Source organism: Cricetulus griseus, chromosome 6 (assembly GCF_003668045.3).
Source record: "Cricetulus griseus strain 17A/GY chromosome 6, alternate assembly CriGri-PICRH-1.0, whole genome shotgun sequence".
Taxonomy (NCBI): Eukaryota; Metazoa; Chordata; class Mammalia; order Rodentia; family Cricetidae; genus Cricetulus; species Cricetulus griseus.
Genome location: NC_048599.1, coordinates 51,064,024 through 51,076,674, shown reverse-complemented (window position 1 = coordinate 51,076,674; position 12,651 = coordinate 51,064,024). Strand labels below are relative to the sequence as shown.

General features: G+C 52.0%; 1 protein-coding gene across 1 annotated transcript in view; it reads right to left on the bottom strand.

Moving 5' to 3' along the window:
* Positions 1–5,152: 5,152 nt before the first annotated feature.
* The window catches only part of Prom2 (prominin 2), a 13,825-nt gene continuing 6,326 nt past the window's right edge, over positions 5,153–12,651 (bottom strand). Inside the window, exons 9-18 of the mRNA XM_035447041.1 lie at positions 10,996–11,142; positions 10,048–10,119; positions 9,293–9,385; positions 9,101–9,154; positions 8,742–8,822; positions 8,493–8,561; positions 7,676–7,765; positions 7,406–7,512; positions 7,018–7,094; positions 5,153–6,873 (exon numbers count right to left, since the gene is read on the bottom strand). Of these exons, the coding sequence (XP_035302932.1) occupies positions 7,031–7,094; positions 7,406–7,512; positions 7,676–7,765; positions 8,493–8,561; positions 8,742–8,822; positions 9,101–9,154; positions 9,293–9,385; positions 10,048–10,119; positions 10,996–11,142 (777 nt within the window). The 3' untranslated portion in view covers positions 5,153–6,873; positions 7,018–7,030. The remainder of the gene's footprint in view (positions 6,874–7,017; positions 7,095–7,405; positions 7,513–7,675; positions 7,766–8,492; positions 8,562–8,741; positions 8,823–9,100; positions 9,155–9,292; positions 9,386–10,047; positions 10,120–10,995; positions 11,143–12,651) is intronic.

Sequence of the window (12,651 nt, the reverse complement as noted above, 5' to 3'; positions counted from 1 at the left end):
TTCTAGCTGGAGCAAGCACTTCACACTTCCCCAGTTCCACTGTCCTTTGGTTCTGAGGCTGGGACCAAATTCAGGGATTCTGGGCAGCCACAGACTGTCCCCCAGATCCCTTGGAGTGGGATCTGGGGGTGGAAGAAGGGATCAAGGTACCTGAGAATCCCCAGGAGGCCTCCTTCCTCCCCTATAGGAGACAAACTCTTGAGCATTTTCTATCTCTGAGGGAATCCACCAGGAGCCAGGTGCCGAAACCTGCGCCAAGTTTCCCTTTTTGGTGCCCTGAGGAGCCTGCCTGTGCCAGTGGTTCCCATGGAAACAGAGCCTGAGCAAGCCCCTCCTTCCCAGAAAGCCCAGGAGCACTTGCTTGCCCTCCCTACCCTATACCACCCCCTTTTTATTCAGTCAGCCAATTAGCTCCAGCTGCCAGACCATCAGGGGCAAAAACCCTGAGGCTGTTGATCCCCAGAGGCAGGAAGGCCATCCCCAGAGGGGAGGTGACAGCTCTGTCATCTGCCCATCAGGACTTCAGTCTGGGCAAGGGACTCAGCAGACTGAGGATACTCTGGGACAGGGGATGGCAAGGACTGCAGAGGCTCCCAGGTCACTGCCAGTCTTCCCAGCTGTCTTCCTGGCATTAGGCAAGTTTCCATAAGGAAGGGCAGGTTGAGGCTTTGGAGTCACACATGGGCTTGGGAGAGAAGGGTCATTATCCTAGTCTATGCTAATGACGGTAACTCAGAAAAGACAAACCAGCTATCCAGGCAGTTCTTTTCACTCAGCCAGTTGTGGGGGAATTTTCTACCCACCAGTTAGTTATGTATGTTCAAAATTCAGGGGTCAATTTGGACACTGCTTATCACACAGCCTGGGACAGGCCTGGCCTTGCTCATGGCACTGTCTGAGTAGGCAGGGTCTTCCAAGCAGCCCACCCCAAGCTTCTCTTTCTGAAGCCACAAATCTCTGCTTGGTGCCCTTGCCTAAGTTTCACTTGTCTGAGATGCATTCCTTGAGAGTAACAGGCTGTGGCACAGCAAGCCTAGAACTGAGGCCTCCCCTCCTGGACCTACCAGAGAGCCAGCAACCTCCTCCTATAGCCACTACCCAGCAGGTGCCTCTCATAAAACACAGGCATGAGGCATCTGTGCCCTGCCAGGAGCCTTGTGTCACCCGGCCCTTTGTTCCTTGGGTTCTCTCAGGGACTTTCTCGATACCCCTGACACTTCCAGGGTCCTTCCAGAGTCTCTGGAAGATGGAGGAATGAAAAAGAGCCAAGGCAGGGCTCCTCAAGTAGACCTTAGCCTTGCTCTGCCACGTGAGCCCAGGCTGACATCCTCTAAGAGAAAGATTCTTTGGAGGCCCCTTGGACTCAAAATAGGTTTAGGATGCCGAAGGCGGCCCAGTGTGGATTGGCAATCCTTGGGCTGATGGGTTTTAGCTGTGGCTTCCTCATGTGGGCCTGGAGGCGTGGTGGGATGCAGTTTGCAAGAGGGAGAGGGAGGGATGGTTGTATTAAAACACTTGAAGATGCAGCTGTGGGCCACTTCAGCCAACTGGAGCCCTTTCCTCCTGTCCAGGAGAGAAATTCACACAACCACAACCAGAAACCTTGGTGGGAGTCTTTCAAACCATCCTTAGTTCTTGCTCATGACCTCTCCATACCAGGCTCGAGTTTAATTCTTTCTCCCCTGGCTCCTCAGACTTAGCTCTGAGGAGCCTCTAGCTTCACATCTTTCCCTCAGGCCCTTCTGTGTCTGGGCCTTATAGGGGGCCAAGGAGAGTGGGAAGGGACACCTCTCAAGATTCACACCTCACAGCCCTTACCTGTAAGAGGGTCTCCACTGGGTGGAGGTGGTCTAATCCCACAAGAGCTCCCCCCAAAAAAAAGCCTTCCTCCAATGCTGTAAATCTCAGAAGCAGACACAGCCTGGAACTGTAAACACTCCGAGTCACTTCTACTGTCTTCCTCAGAGCCTTGAAATCTCTTTTGCCACAAGCCATGTGGAAACCTGACAGGCCCAAGACACTGTCTTGGGAGGGCAACAAAAGTGGTTCTTGGTCACTTTAGGCCACACAGCACAGTTGGCACTCTCCTTTGGCACACTTGCCCTGAAGTGGCCGCCACTGGAGTCAAACTGGGCTTCCGAAGGCAGGAGGCCTGCTTCCAGGGAGGGTAGATGGGTAGCCTCCAGCTAAGCTTCTTTCTGTGATGGCTCACCCTCAGTCTGTCATGGGCGGCTCCAAGGGTCCTCAGGGCCTAATGTCCTAGGTTCTAGTTTGCTTTCTGTTGCTGTGATAAATACCACGACCACAGGCAACTTGTGGGAGGAACGGGTTTATTTCAGCTACAGTTCATCTCGAAGGGAGGTCAGGGCAGGAACTGAAGCAGCAACTATGGAAGAACACATTTATTGGCTTGCACAGACTGCTTTCTTGTGCAACCCACACCCGCCTGCCAGGGCTGGCACTGCCCCCAGTGTTCTGGGCCCACTCACATCAGTCACATTAATCAAGAAATGCCCTACACATTGCCTACAGGCCATCTGATGAAGGTATTTTTGTGACTGCTGGCCCATCTTTCCAGGTGACTCTAACCCTGTCAAGTTGACAAAAACAAACCAGCACCCCCAGCCGTTGCTGGCGACCTTCCTTCCGACCACATCAGATCTTCCACATGGCTATTATTCGGCTGGGGGATCACGGCTAACAAGGGGCTTCCAACACCCAGGGGCAGAGGCACCTGCTCATGCCTGAAGTCTGTTCCTCCTCCAGGCCTGGAACAGGCCAACCAATACAGTCCAATGCCAACTCTCACAGGAGCCTTCATTGGGAGCGGTAGCCCTCCCTAAGCTCTGCCATTTACACAGCTAACAGTGCCCCTATAGAGGGGAGGAGGAAGTATCTGTTCCCTACATTTCCCAAATTGCAGGAACCCATGAATCCCACTTGCTCTTTTTTTAAAGTGGTCAGGAAGGGGGCATGGGACACAGTATACATGTGGTGGTCAAAGAACAACTTGTGGGAGTCAGTTCTCCAACCATTTGGGTCCTAAGATCAAATTCAAGCCACCAGGCCTGGCAGCAAGCTCCCTAATCCAGTGAGCCATCCTGCTGACCCTCTTGTGCTTTCTGATGCCTCTTCCTTTTGGCTTTAGTGACTGGAGGTCATCTCATCTTACCTTGGGCTTAGCTCCCCCAAGTCTCCATTGGCCCTGGCTCCTTGGTACCCTCAATGCAGATGAGAGCTTGGCTGCCTCAACCCTAAATTCCACACCAGTCACGGGCAGCAGTCAGGACTGGGTGGGATAGGTCATTTCACCTCCCTAACCCAGGTCTACGGCTTTATTGCTGTCTGTAAGATTGAAGAGTGTGAAGTGCTCCACATGGCATATCTAAGATACTCAAGGAAGGACTACATGCCAGAAGAAAAGGCTTCATTCTACCAGGCTGGCTGCCAGCCTCCTCGATAAGTACATGGACTGAAGAGGTAAGGAAATGGTTTTGGCCTTTGGACAATGGGAGGAGGGGCAACCTGAGCAGGGCCTCAGGTTGGACCCAGGCAATGCCGATGGGTACTGGAATGTCACCAGCCTTGGAGGTTCCTCTGGGTGGATTTTGCACTCACACAATCTCTGTGCCTTCCCATTCTAAACCAAGTAGCTAAACGCATGCCTCTGTCTTGGCTGATACACAGTGCCTAGCTCAGTGAATAAATGTTCACTCTGCTCCAGCCCCAGCTCTAGCCACGTGGCCCTTGCTTTGTACCTCCTGCGTTGTTCAGAGCTGTTCATCTAGGACCTCAGATGCCCTACCCCAGGTGCTTCTCTGGCAGAATCTGCCACAGGGCCCTGTGCTGAGTAACCAGGTGGATATCTTTCGGAGCTCCCAGGGCCCCCAATCTGTCATCCCTCCTGACACAGGGACATCAAGGACATACAACTCAAACCTCCCTGGAGACAGGGCCTCCCTCCCATGTTCCCACAGGAGATGGAGACCTGCAGAGAATCCATTAGGACATGTAGGGTCAAGACCAGGGGACCCAGAATCTATATGACCTTGCAGCTGACAGGTAATTTCCTGGGGTTTCATCAGGTTCAACCACCTATAACAACTTGACCTCCTCAGAGATCATGGTAATGACAGATAACTGCAGCAGCTGTGTGTGGGGGTAGTGGGGAGATTGGTTCAGCTTCTAAATAGAGCAGTTCCAGCCAGGTACCACCCAACATTTTAAACCAGGAAAATGGGTATCTGCTTTTCTCTACAGCTGTTTCTGTTTTTTAACCACCAGCACCCCTGTCCCTGGGTGACTAGTGCTTACAGCAATAGCCTCTGAACTACTTTTCCAAAGAGTGTCCAAGAGGCCGTGACGAGGTTTCTGGTGCTAAACTCGAGGAATAATTCCCAGTTAGACAACACTTGTAAAAGAGAATGTGTGATGTCTGTACCTTTTGAGCATTTGAAATGATATGTATTTAGGCTGCAGAGAGCACATGGGTCTGTAAAGAACCACAGAGCTAGAATGGAGATGTAGCTCATTCGATAGAATAGTTGCTTAATGCTCATGAAGTCCTGTGTTTGAATCCCAGCACCACATAAAACCAGGCATGGTGGGAAAGGTGGGTTATTTCCATCATAGGATATGTTCTGATTCCAAAAGATGCTGAGCAGAGCTTTAAGGAACATCTAGTTAAAAGCCACACCCATCAAGAGTGCCCATCAAAAGAGGGGGCTTGGTAAATCTTCCATGCCCATCAAAAGAGGGGGCCTGGCGGATCTTCCATGCTGTGAGGAGGGGTGAAGAGTTGGTACAGACCCACTCTCCAGGGAACTTGGAGTTATTTGGTCCTTGATAATGGATTAAGGAGACCCTGTTTTCTGGGTCCTCAGCCACTGCTAGATGCACACAACATCCTGATGAAGACAATGTCACCCAAGGCCTCCAAGTATTCTGACAGATTTTCAGATACGAGGGCCAGCATTCAACCAACCCTACCATATAGAAGGGTCAAGATAGAACTAATGGAAACAAGGAACAAAATAGACACCAGGAGCTCCTCAGGAGCTGCCATCTCACAAAAGTCTCAGCTCAAAATAACTTGACTTAATGTGCTCAGGTGTCTTATAGATCACATAAGCAACTCTGACAGAACTGGAAGTGATTTTTAATTGCTTTTATTTCATTTGTTTAAACCCATCAATTAGATCTAAAAAAAATACGGGTGTCACTTCTTCACCTCCAAGTAACAAGTAACAACCAAAAAACAAACAATAAAACAAAAACTTCCAACCTCTGGGAAAAGCCAAAAAAGAAAAAAAAAATACAAAAAAGCCAACCAAACAAAAAATCTTGTTTGAGAGTATGTTTGCAGGAGTCTTAGCACATTGGACACCACCATCCTAAGTCCTGTCAGCAAAGTTGCTGCTGGCTCCTAAGATGCAATTCCACATCAGCATGCCCAGAAGAAACACAGCAGACCGCTATCATAGAGGGTGCCCCCCTTTAGGCCCCGCCTCTGCCCTCAGCCCAGCTCTCAATTCCTGAGTAGCACTTGCTAGGCACCAAGCCCTGTCAAGGGTTTCCATTCATCATGTTTGACTTTCACAACCCTACATACAGGCTCTGAGGATCCTCTCCATTTTGTCAAAAGAAGAAATTGAGGCTTGGGGGACCTACATGACATGTTTGAGGTGCCCCAGCTAGCAGCATCAGAACCAGGCTGTGGATCACATGGCTAGGCAGGCTCTGCTCCTCACACTGAATTGCTGCACAGTGCCATGATACCTATAGAGAGGCCTTGGGAGTCTTTCTACAGATGTTCACTAAATACAACCATATACTGAACCTTAGCCTTAGGGAACCCAGCCTCGGGGGCCCAGAACCAAAGCTTAGGAAGTGACATGTTAATGGAACAGAGATTCATCCATATTGTCTCTCTTTTCTTTGTCCTTTCTGGACCCAGTGTCCAGCACATAGGGACCATGCAGAGACAAGTGAGAGGTGATCCCAGGCCATATGTGTAGAAGGGAAAGAGGAGTGCAAAACCCTGTTCCCTTCTTGGGAAAGACAGTGGGGACCACCCATGCTACTGTCTATGAGGCAAATGGGGGAGCCCCAGTGTGGCCCACATCCCTGGTCCTCTCTAAGAAGCCAGTGCTCAGAGAGAAGATGGGATCAGCGTGGCTATTTCTAACCTGGGGTGCAGACAGGACAGCTCAGTACTCGTACAGGCCTGTTTTACCTCCCTGGGAACAGGAGATCCAGACTAGAGCTTGCAGAAGGCTCAGGAGTCATGACCTCAACCATGACATCTGCTGCCTGCTTGGTTAGGTGGACAGGAAGCAGGGCCTGGGAGCCAGCAAAGGTAGCAATGAGGACAGGTAAAGAGAGGATAATGGGGGCTGGGCGTTGGGGTTGGGGTGGGGGCCGGACTTCCATGGAGAGAGTAAGCAATGGGCAGGTGAGGGATCAGGAATGGGGCAGGTGGGAGGATCAAACTCAGACAAGGGGAAAGGAACTTGGACAGGAAGTGGGGAGAAAGAGTAAATGGAGGGGCCTGTGTGCCACTTAAAGGCTGGAAAAGGAGCTCCCATGGTTGGAGAAGAGGCCCTTCCTGTTGCTGAGATACCATAGCAAGGAGGACAAGGGCTAGCTCCCAGAAGAACCTGTTGGCTCTGTAGTTCAGTAGAGGCTGTATATGATTTGGGTCATGGGGAAAAGAGTGTAAAGGTGGGACCTGTAAGATGGAGAAGGGGAGGAAACAGCCCGCGCTGGAGGCCAGCCTGGGCTCTGGGAAAGGGATCACACAAGTCTTCTGGTCCAGGCTGAGACAAGGAAGGAGGACAGGAAGCCCCAGGTATCACTGTGCCCTGTTAGAAACTAAAAAGGAAACAGGTGAAGGTGGTGGGGGAAGGGATGGGTCTCATCTACATCATCCCAGACCCCAAGCCTTCCTGCCCTCCCCAGATCTAAGCCTCTCAGCTCAGGCACTGAGGGATTATGGGGGGTAAGGGGAGAACTCACCGGTGGGTGGCTCCTATAGCTTCAGGGAGGTGACCCTGGGGATGTGGAAAAGCTGTGTCTCCTCAGAGCTGGTAGAGCTGTGACATCACATAACTAAAGTGAGTCCCCAGCACAGACCCTCAGCCCTGACACAGGGACAACTGGAGCTCTGATGTCTCTGCCACAGGAACCCTTCCGAGAATGAAAGCCCCAAGAAGCTATCCCCCAGGGGGTCACGTTGCAGCAAGAAAGATGTGGCAGGCTTACGTGGGGACTTTGAGGCCCCAACACTTCTTAGAGCTGGGCCAGAAGCTCTCTCTGCCAGGGAGGGTTTCAGGCAGGGTGTGGCCCAAAGGCTGAAAGGATTCCTGGACATCTGAAGCCTACTGCTGTTCTGGCAGCCCCTTACCTGAGGCGTTTCCTGATGGGACGGAAGTATTTGGAGGTCTTGACTGCGAAGATGATGCTGGGGATGAGGAAGAAGGTGCACCACCCCAAGCAGAACCAGAAGGCATTCTGGATAGAAGCCATGAGGTCAGCTCAGCAGGCTGGGCAGAGGTGCCTTCCCACCAGCCCTGTGCCCAGAGGATCTGCAATGACTCCACACTCCTGGCCTCATGCCATCCTACTGTCCCTGTCCATTGGGCTCTGTATCCCTGATACAGAGGGGGACACTCACCCAGGGGTCAGCCATCATGTCACATAGGATCACATGGCCATTGTCCAGGGCTCCAGAGAGGGGCTGGCAGGTGGCAATGTGTTGAGTCACCTGCGGTGCCAACACGAGACAGGTATATGTGAAGACATCTGGACCCACAGATGTGTACCCCATATTCTGATGATAAGGCTAAGAGGAACACAGAGAAGCCCAGAGACATAGCTGGCGTCCACCTCACACTTGAACCTCACAGAGTGGCAGGTGCAGGCACAGACATAATGGTCACGGCTCTACAGGAAGGACACTGAACTTTCTGCTCAGCTCAGCTTCAACCCTTCCATCGGCTCACCAGCCCATATGTAAGTCTCTCTGTGTCCCTCATTATGGTTTTAAGTCATTGTTACTGGAGAGGCAATGTGTGTGCACACACATGCCTGCCTTCAAATGCATGCACACATATGTACACAGACACTCACGAGCAAGCCAAACCCCTGTGAAGCTCAGACCATTCCCAGAAGCTATGGCCCACAGGATGTGGAAGAGAGGTGGACTTTGGTGGCTAGCCTCAATAAGCAGGGTGAGGGACCTATCCATGAGGTGTGCGGGCAAGGAGCAGATGGAATGTTCTAGAAAGCTATGCCCAACCTAGCCCATACATACTTGGGCCTAACAAAAGGGTTCGGGGTACAAGTGGGGTGGGCAGGATCCATTTTGTGAACAAGAAGTGCAGACGGCATATTTGGGAGTTTGGGTCCAATCCCAAAGGCCTAGGGCATCCCTAAAGGGCTCCACGGCTGGTCCACTTTGAGACCAGGTGGGGTTCTGAACACTCACTTACCTCTTCTCTCACCCAGGCCACATACTGAGAGAAGTAGCCCATTTCCCTGATCAGGAGGCACTCAGAGACCTACAGGAAACAGAGAAGCCCAGGGTTGGCAGGGGCCTTGCTTCCCCATACCCTTTCATACTGACATTGTCAGGATGAACCTGGCTCTCATGGGAGCCACAGTGAGAGATGAGCTGGAGGGGAAGCCTGTGGTAGACATTTCATGTTTGGCTCAAAGGCAGCACCATGCCCCCAACTCACATTCCTTATGATGTAGCTGGTCTGGGAAGGCAGCTCTCCTTTTAGACGATTGACAATACCAAGAACATCTGAGGTATCTACCTGCAGGAGACAATAGCCCAAATCAGCTATCCATCTGTCCACTCATCCATCTATCCTAAAATAAACCACACATCACCTTAATAGATGAAGGGCAGGCTCTAGGACCCAGAGACAAAAAAAAAAAAAAAAAAAAAAGAAGAGGTCTCCAATGACCTGACCCCTATACCCCTCCCCCTTCACCTTCCAAGGGGACAAGACAGAACAGAGATCTCAGAGCCGCCTTCCTGTTTTCCTATTGCCCACCTGTTCTGACCCATCCCCCCACTCCCATCAGCCACCTGCAGTTCTGGGGCAGATGACTCCAGGGCCCTGACACTGAGGCTGAGCTTGGCCTGTGGAGGAGGAATCAGGGTTGTTATAAGAAAGGATTCAGAAGCAGGAAATAGAGAATGTGGGCAACCCGTCCCTCCTTTCACTGCCCTCTCTCAATCCCTCCTCTCTCTCAGGCCCCAGACTCCCTCCCAACTTACCACAAGACTCTGCTGGGGGACAACCTTCTCCTGGTAGAGGCTTCGCAGCTGTCTGGCCTCCTCCTGTAGTTGATGCCTCAGTACAGAGTTGTTCTGAGGGCAGACAAAAGGATTAGAATGGTTCCTCCCCCCAACGGGAACAACAGCCCTCCAAGGGAGGTGACAAGTGCTGGGCTCAGAGAGAAAATCCTCAAGCCCAGATTTTCCCTGTTCTCAGTCTGCCTTGAGCTGGATGCTACTAAATCTGCCACAGGCACCAAGTAAGCTGTAGCAGCCGCTGTGAACATTGGGCAATGCTCTCTGCTCTACCCGGGGTCAAGTTGGCTGTGGAATCAGAGACGTCTTAGAGAGAACTTCAGAAACTTGAGATATCTGTAACTACAGAGAGTCCTGTGCGGAGTGCACATGTTCACTAGGGGGGTCCTCACAGCACCTGTCCTGACAGTCTGAAGCTGGCCCTGCTGTGTAGGGTTAGATCAGAAACTTTATCAGATTGGAGACTGGGACAGAGGCCTAGAGATGTGAAATGACTTGCCCAAGGCCACACAGCAAACTGGCAGCAGTGCCTGAATGAGAACTGAAGCTGCAGACCCCTCAAGCCCAAGAGTAGGGTAAAAAGCCTGAGCATCCATGGGTGGGGCCCTCAGTCTCCAGCATCTGTCCCTGCCCTCTCCAATCCCAACATCCCTAGTCCCTCCTGCCCAGATCTCCTTCCTGATGGCTGTCTGGCTAACAGGTCCCTTCTCCCTTCTCACTTGAGCCTGGGCCAGTTCTTCCAGCTCCTGGGCCAGCTGCTCCATGTCAGTCTTCACTACAGGCTTCTGGATCTGAACAAAGACAGGAGACACCAAGAAGGCTGAACCCAGATGTCCCCATATACCCTCAGCCTCTGAATTCCCAGACTTGTCAAATGTGCCCTGCACCAAGTCCATTCATTTGCACCCTGCCCCCCATCTCTATCTATAATCTCAGAGAAGGTCTCATACACCCTCCTCCTTCTGCCTCTCATGTGCTGGGTTCAGGCATTTGTTAGCACACCAGGCTTTATGTAGCACTGGGGATTGAATCCAGGGCTTTGTGCCTGCTAGGCAAGCACTCTACCAACGAAGCCATATTCTCAGCCCCGGCTCAGTCTATTGTGATGTGAGTCATGGTGAGTTTCAACTGAAGCTGTGAAGTATTTCAGAATTTCCAAATAAAAAAACCAAGATGCCAGCTAGAGTGACTTGAAGAAAAGTCAGTGTCCAGCTGGAGAGATGGCTCAGATGTTAAAAGCACTGGTTGCTCCTTCAGACGACCTGGGGTTGGGGGCAGGATTTCCAGCACCTATTTAGTGACTCACAACCATCTAAAACTCTAGTCCCATGGTATCGGCTGCCTTCTTCTGGCCTCCACAGACACTGCATGCATGTGGTACACAGACATACACACAGGCAAAACATCCATACGTGTGAAGAAAAGAAACTCAGCGTCACACCGCCATTCTTTGCAAAGTGGGTTCAGGACCATGAACAGCGACAGATGACCTTGCTTAAGGGACCTGGGGAAGTGTACTAGTTCCTTAACAGGAAGAAGTCCCAGGAGTGGAGAGATGGTGGAGAGCTGGAAAGGGGCAACACACACACACACACACACACACACACACCTGGCCCTTCTGTTCACTGCCACATCTTGCTGGGGCACCACATGTGCCCCTCACTGACCTGCACAAGGAAGTCTCCATAGTGTATTTTCTCCAGCCCGCTACCTTGCAAAGCCTCCAGGTCCCGGTGAGCAGCTGGGCTCAACAGCTCTAGATCCTTCACTTCCACTTTGAAGTTTTGCAACTCCTGCTCGAACTTGTGGGCATACTGGAGGAGAGGACAGGATGAGGCTTGTTGCTGAGCCTGGTCGCTTGGCTCAAGGGCCATCCCCTGTCTCATACCCTCACAGGCTTCCAGGAGACCTCTACTCAGAATTCCAGCCTGCTTCTAGGGACCATGCGACTACTGGGCTGTGTCACAGACTTTCCCTGGCTACCAGCTTTCTGGCCTTTCTCTACCATATCCTCTGTATTACAGTCTTCACAGCACCTACTCTAAAATCACTATTCCTGGGCTTGTTAATCACATCAGCTCAATAGCACTGCAGACTTTTGACTATTCTGCTGTAAGGCTGTAAGGCTCCTCGTCTGCTGCAGAGTCTGTCAAGTGGTAGGTGAGATCCAGTGTGTAGACTTGTGAGTGAGTGAGTGAGTGAGTGAGTGAGTGGATGGATGGATGGATGGATGGATGGAGGGATGGATGGAGGGATGGATGGATGGATGGAGGGAGGGATGGATGGATGGATGGAGGGATGGATGGAGGGATGGATGGAGGGATGGATGGATGGAGGGAGGGAGGGATGGATGGAGGGATGGATGGAGGGATGGATGGATGGATGGATGGATGGAGGGATGGATGGAGGGATGGATGGATGGATGGATGGATGGATGGATGGAGGGATGGATGGATGGATGGATGGATGGATGGATGGATGGATGGATGGATGGATGGATGGATGGATGGATGGATGGATGGAGGGATGGATGGATGGATGGAGGGATGGATGGATGGATGGAGGGATGGATGGAGGGATGGATGGAGGGATGGATGGATGGAGGGATGGATGGAGGGATGGATGGATGGATGGATGGAGGGATGGATGGATGGATGGATGGATGGATGGATGGAGGGATGGATGGAGGGATGGAGGGATGGATGGAGGGATGGATGGATGGATGGATGGATGGAGGGATGGATGGAGGGATGGATGGAGGGATGGATGGATGGATGGATGGATGGATGGATGGATGGAGGGATGGATGGATGGATGGAGGGAGGGATGGATGGATGGATGGAGGGATGGATGGATGGATGGATGGATGGATGGAGGGATGGATGGAGATGGATGGATGGATGGATGGATGGATGGAGGGATGGATGGAGGGATGGATGGATGGATGGATGGATGGAGGGAGGGATGGATGGAGGGATGGATGGAGGGATGGATGGAGGGATGGATGGATGGATGGATGGATGGAGGGATGGATGGAGGGATGGAGGGATGGATGGAGGGATGGATGGAGGGATGGAGGGAGGGATGGATGGATGGAGGGATGGATGGAGGGATGGATGGATGGAGGGATGGATGGAGGGATGGATGGAGGGATGGATGGAGGGATGGAGGGATGGATGGATGGGGATGGATGGAGATGGATGGATGGATGGATGGATGGAGGGATGGATGGAGGGATGGATGGAGGGATGGATGGAGGGATGGATGGAGGGGGATGGAGGGATGGATGGATGGAGGGATGGAGGGATGGATGGAGGGATGGA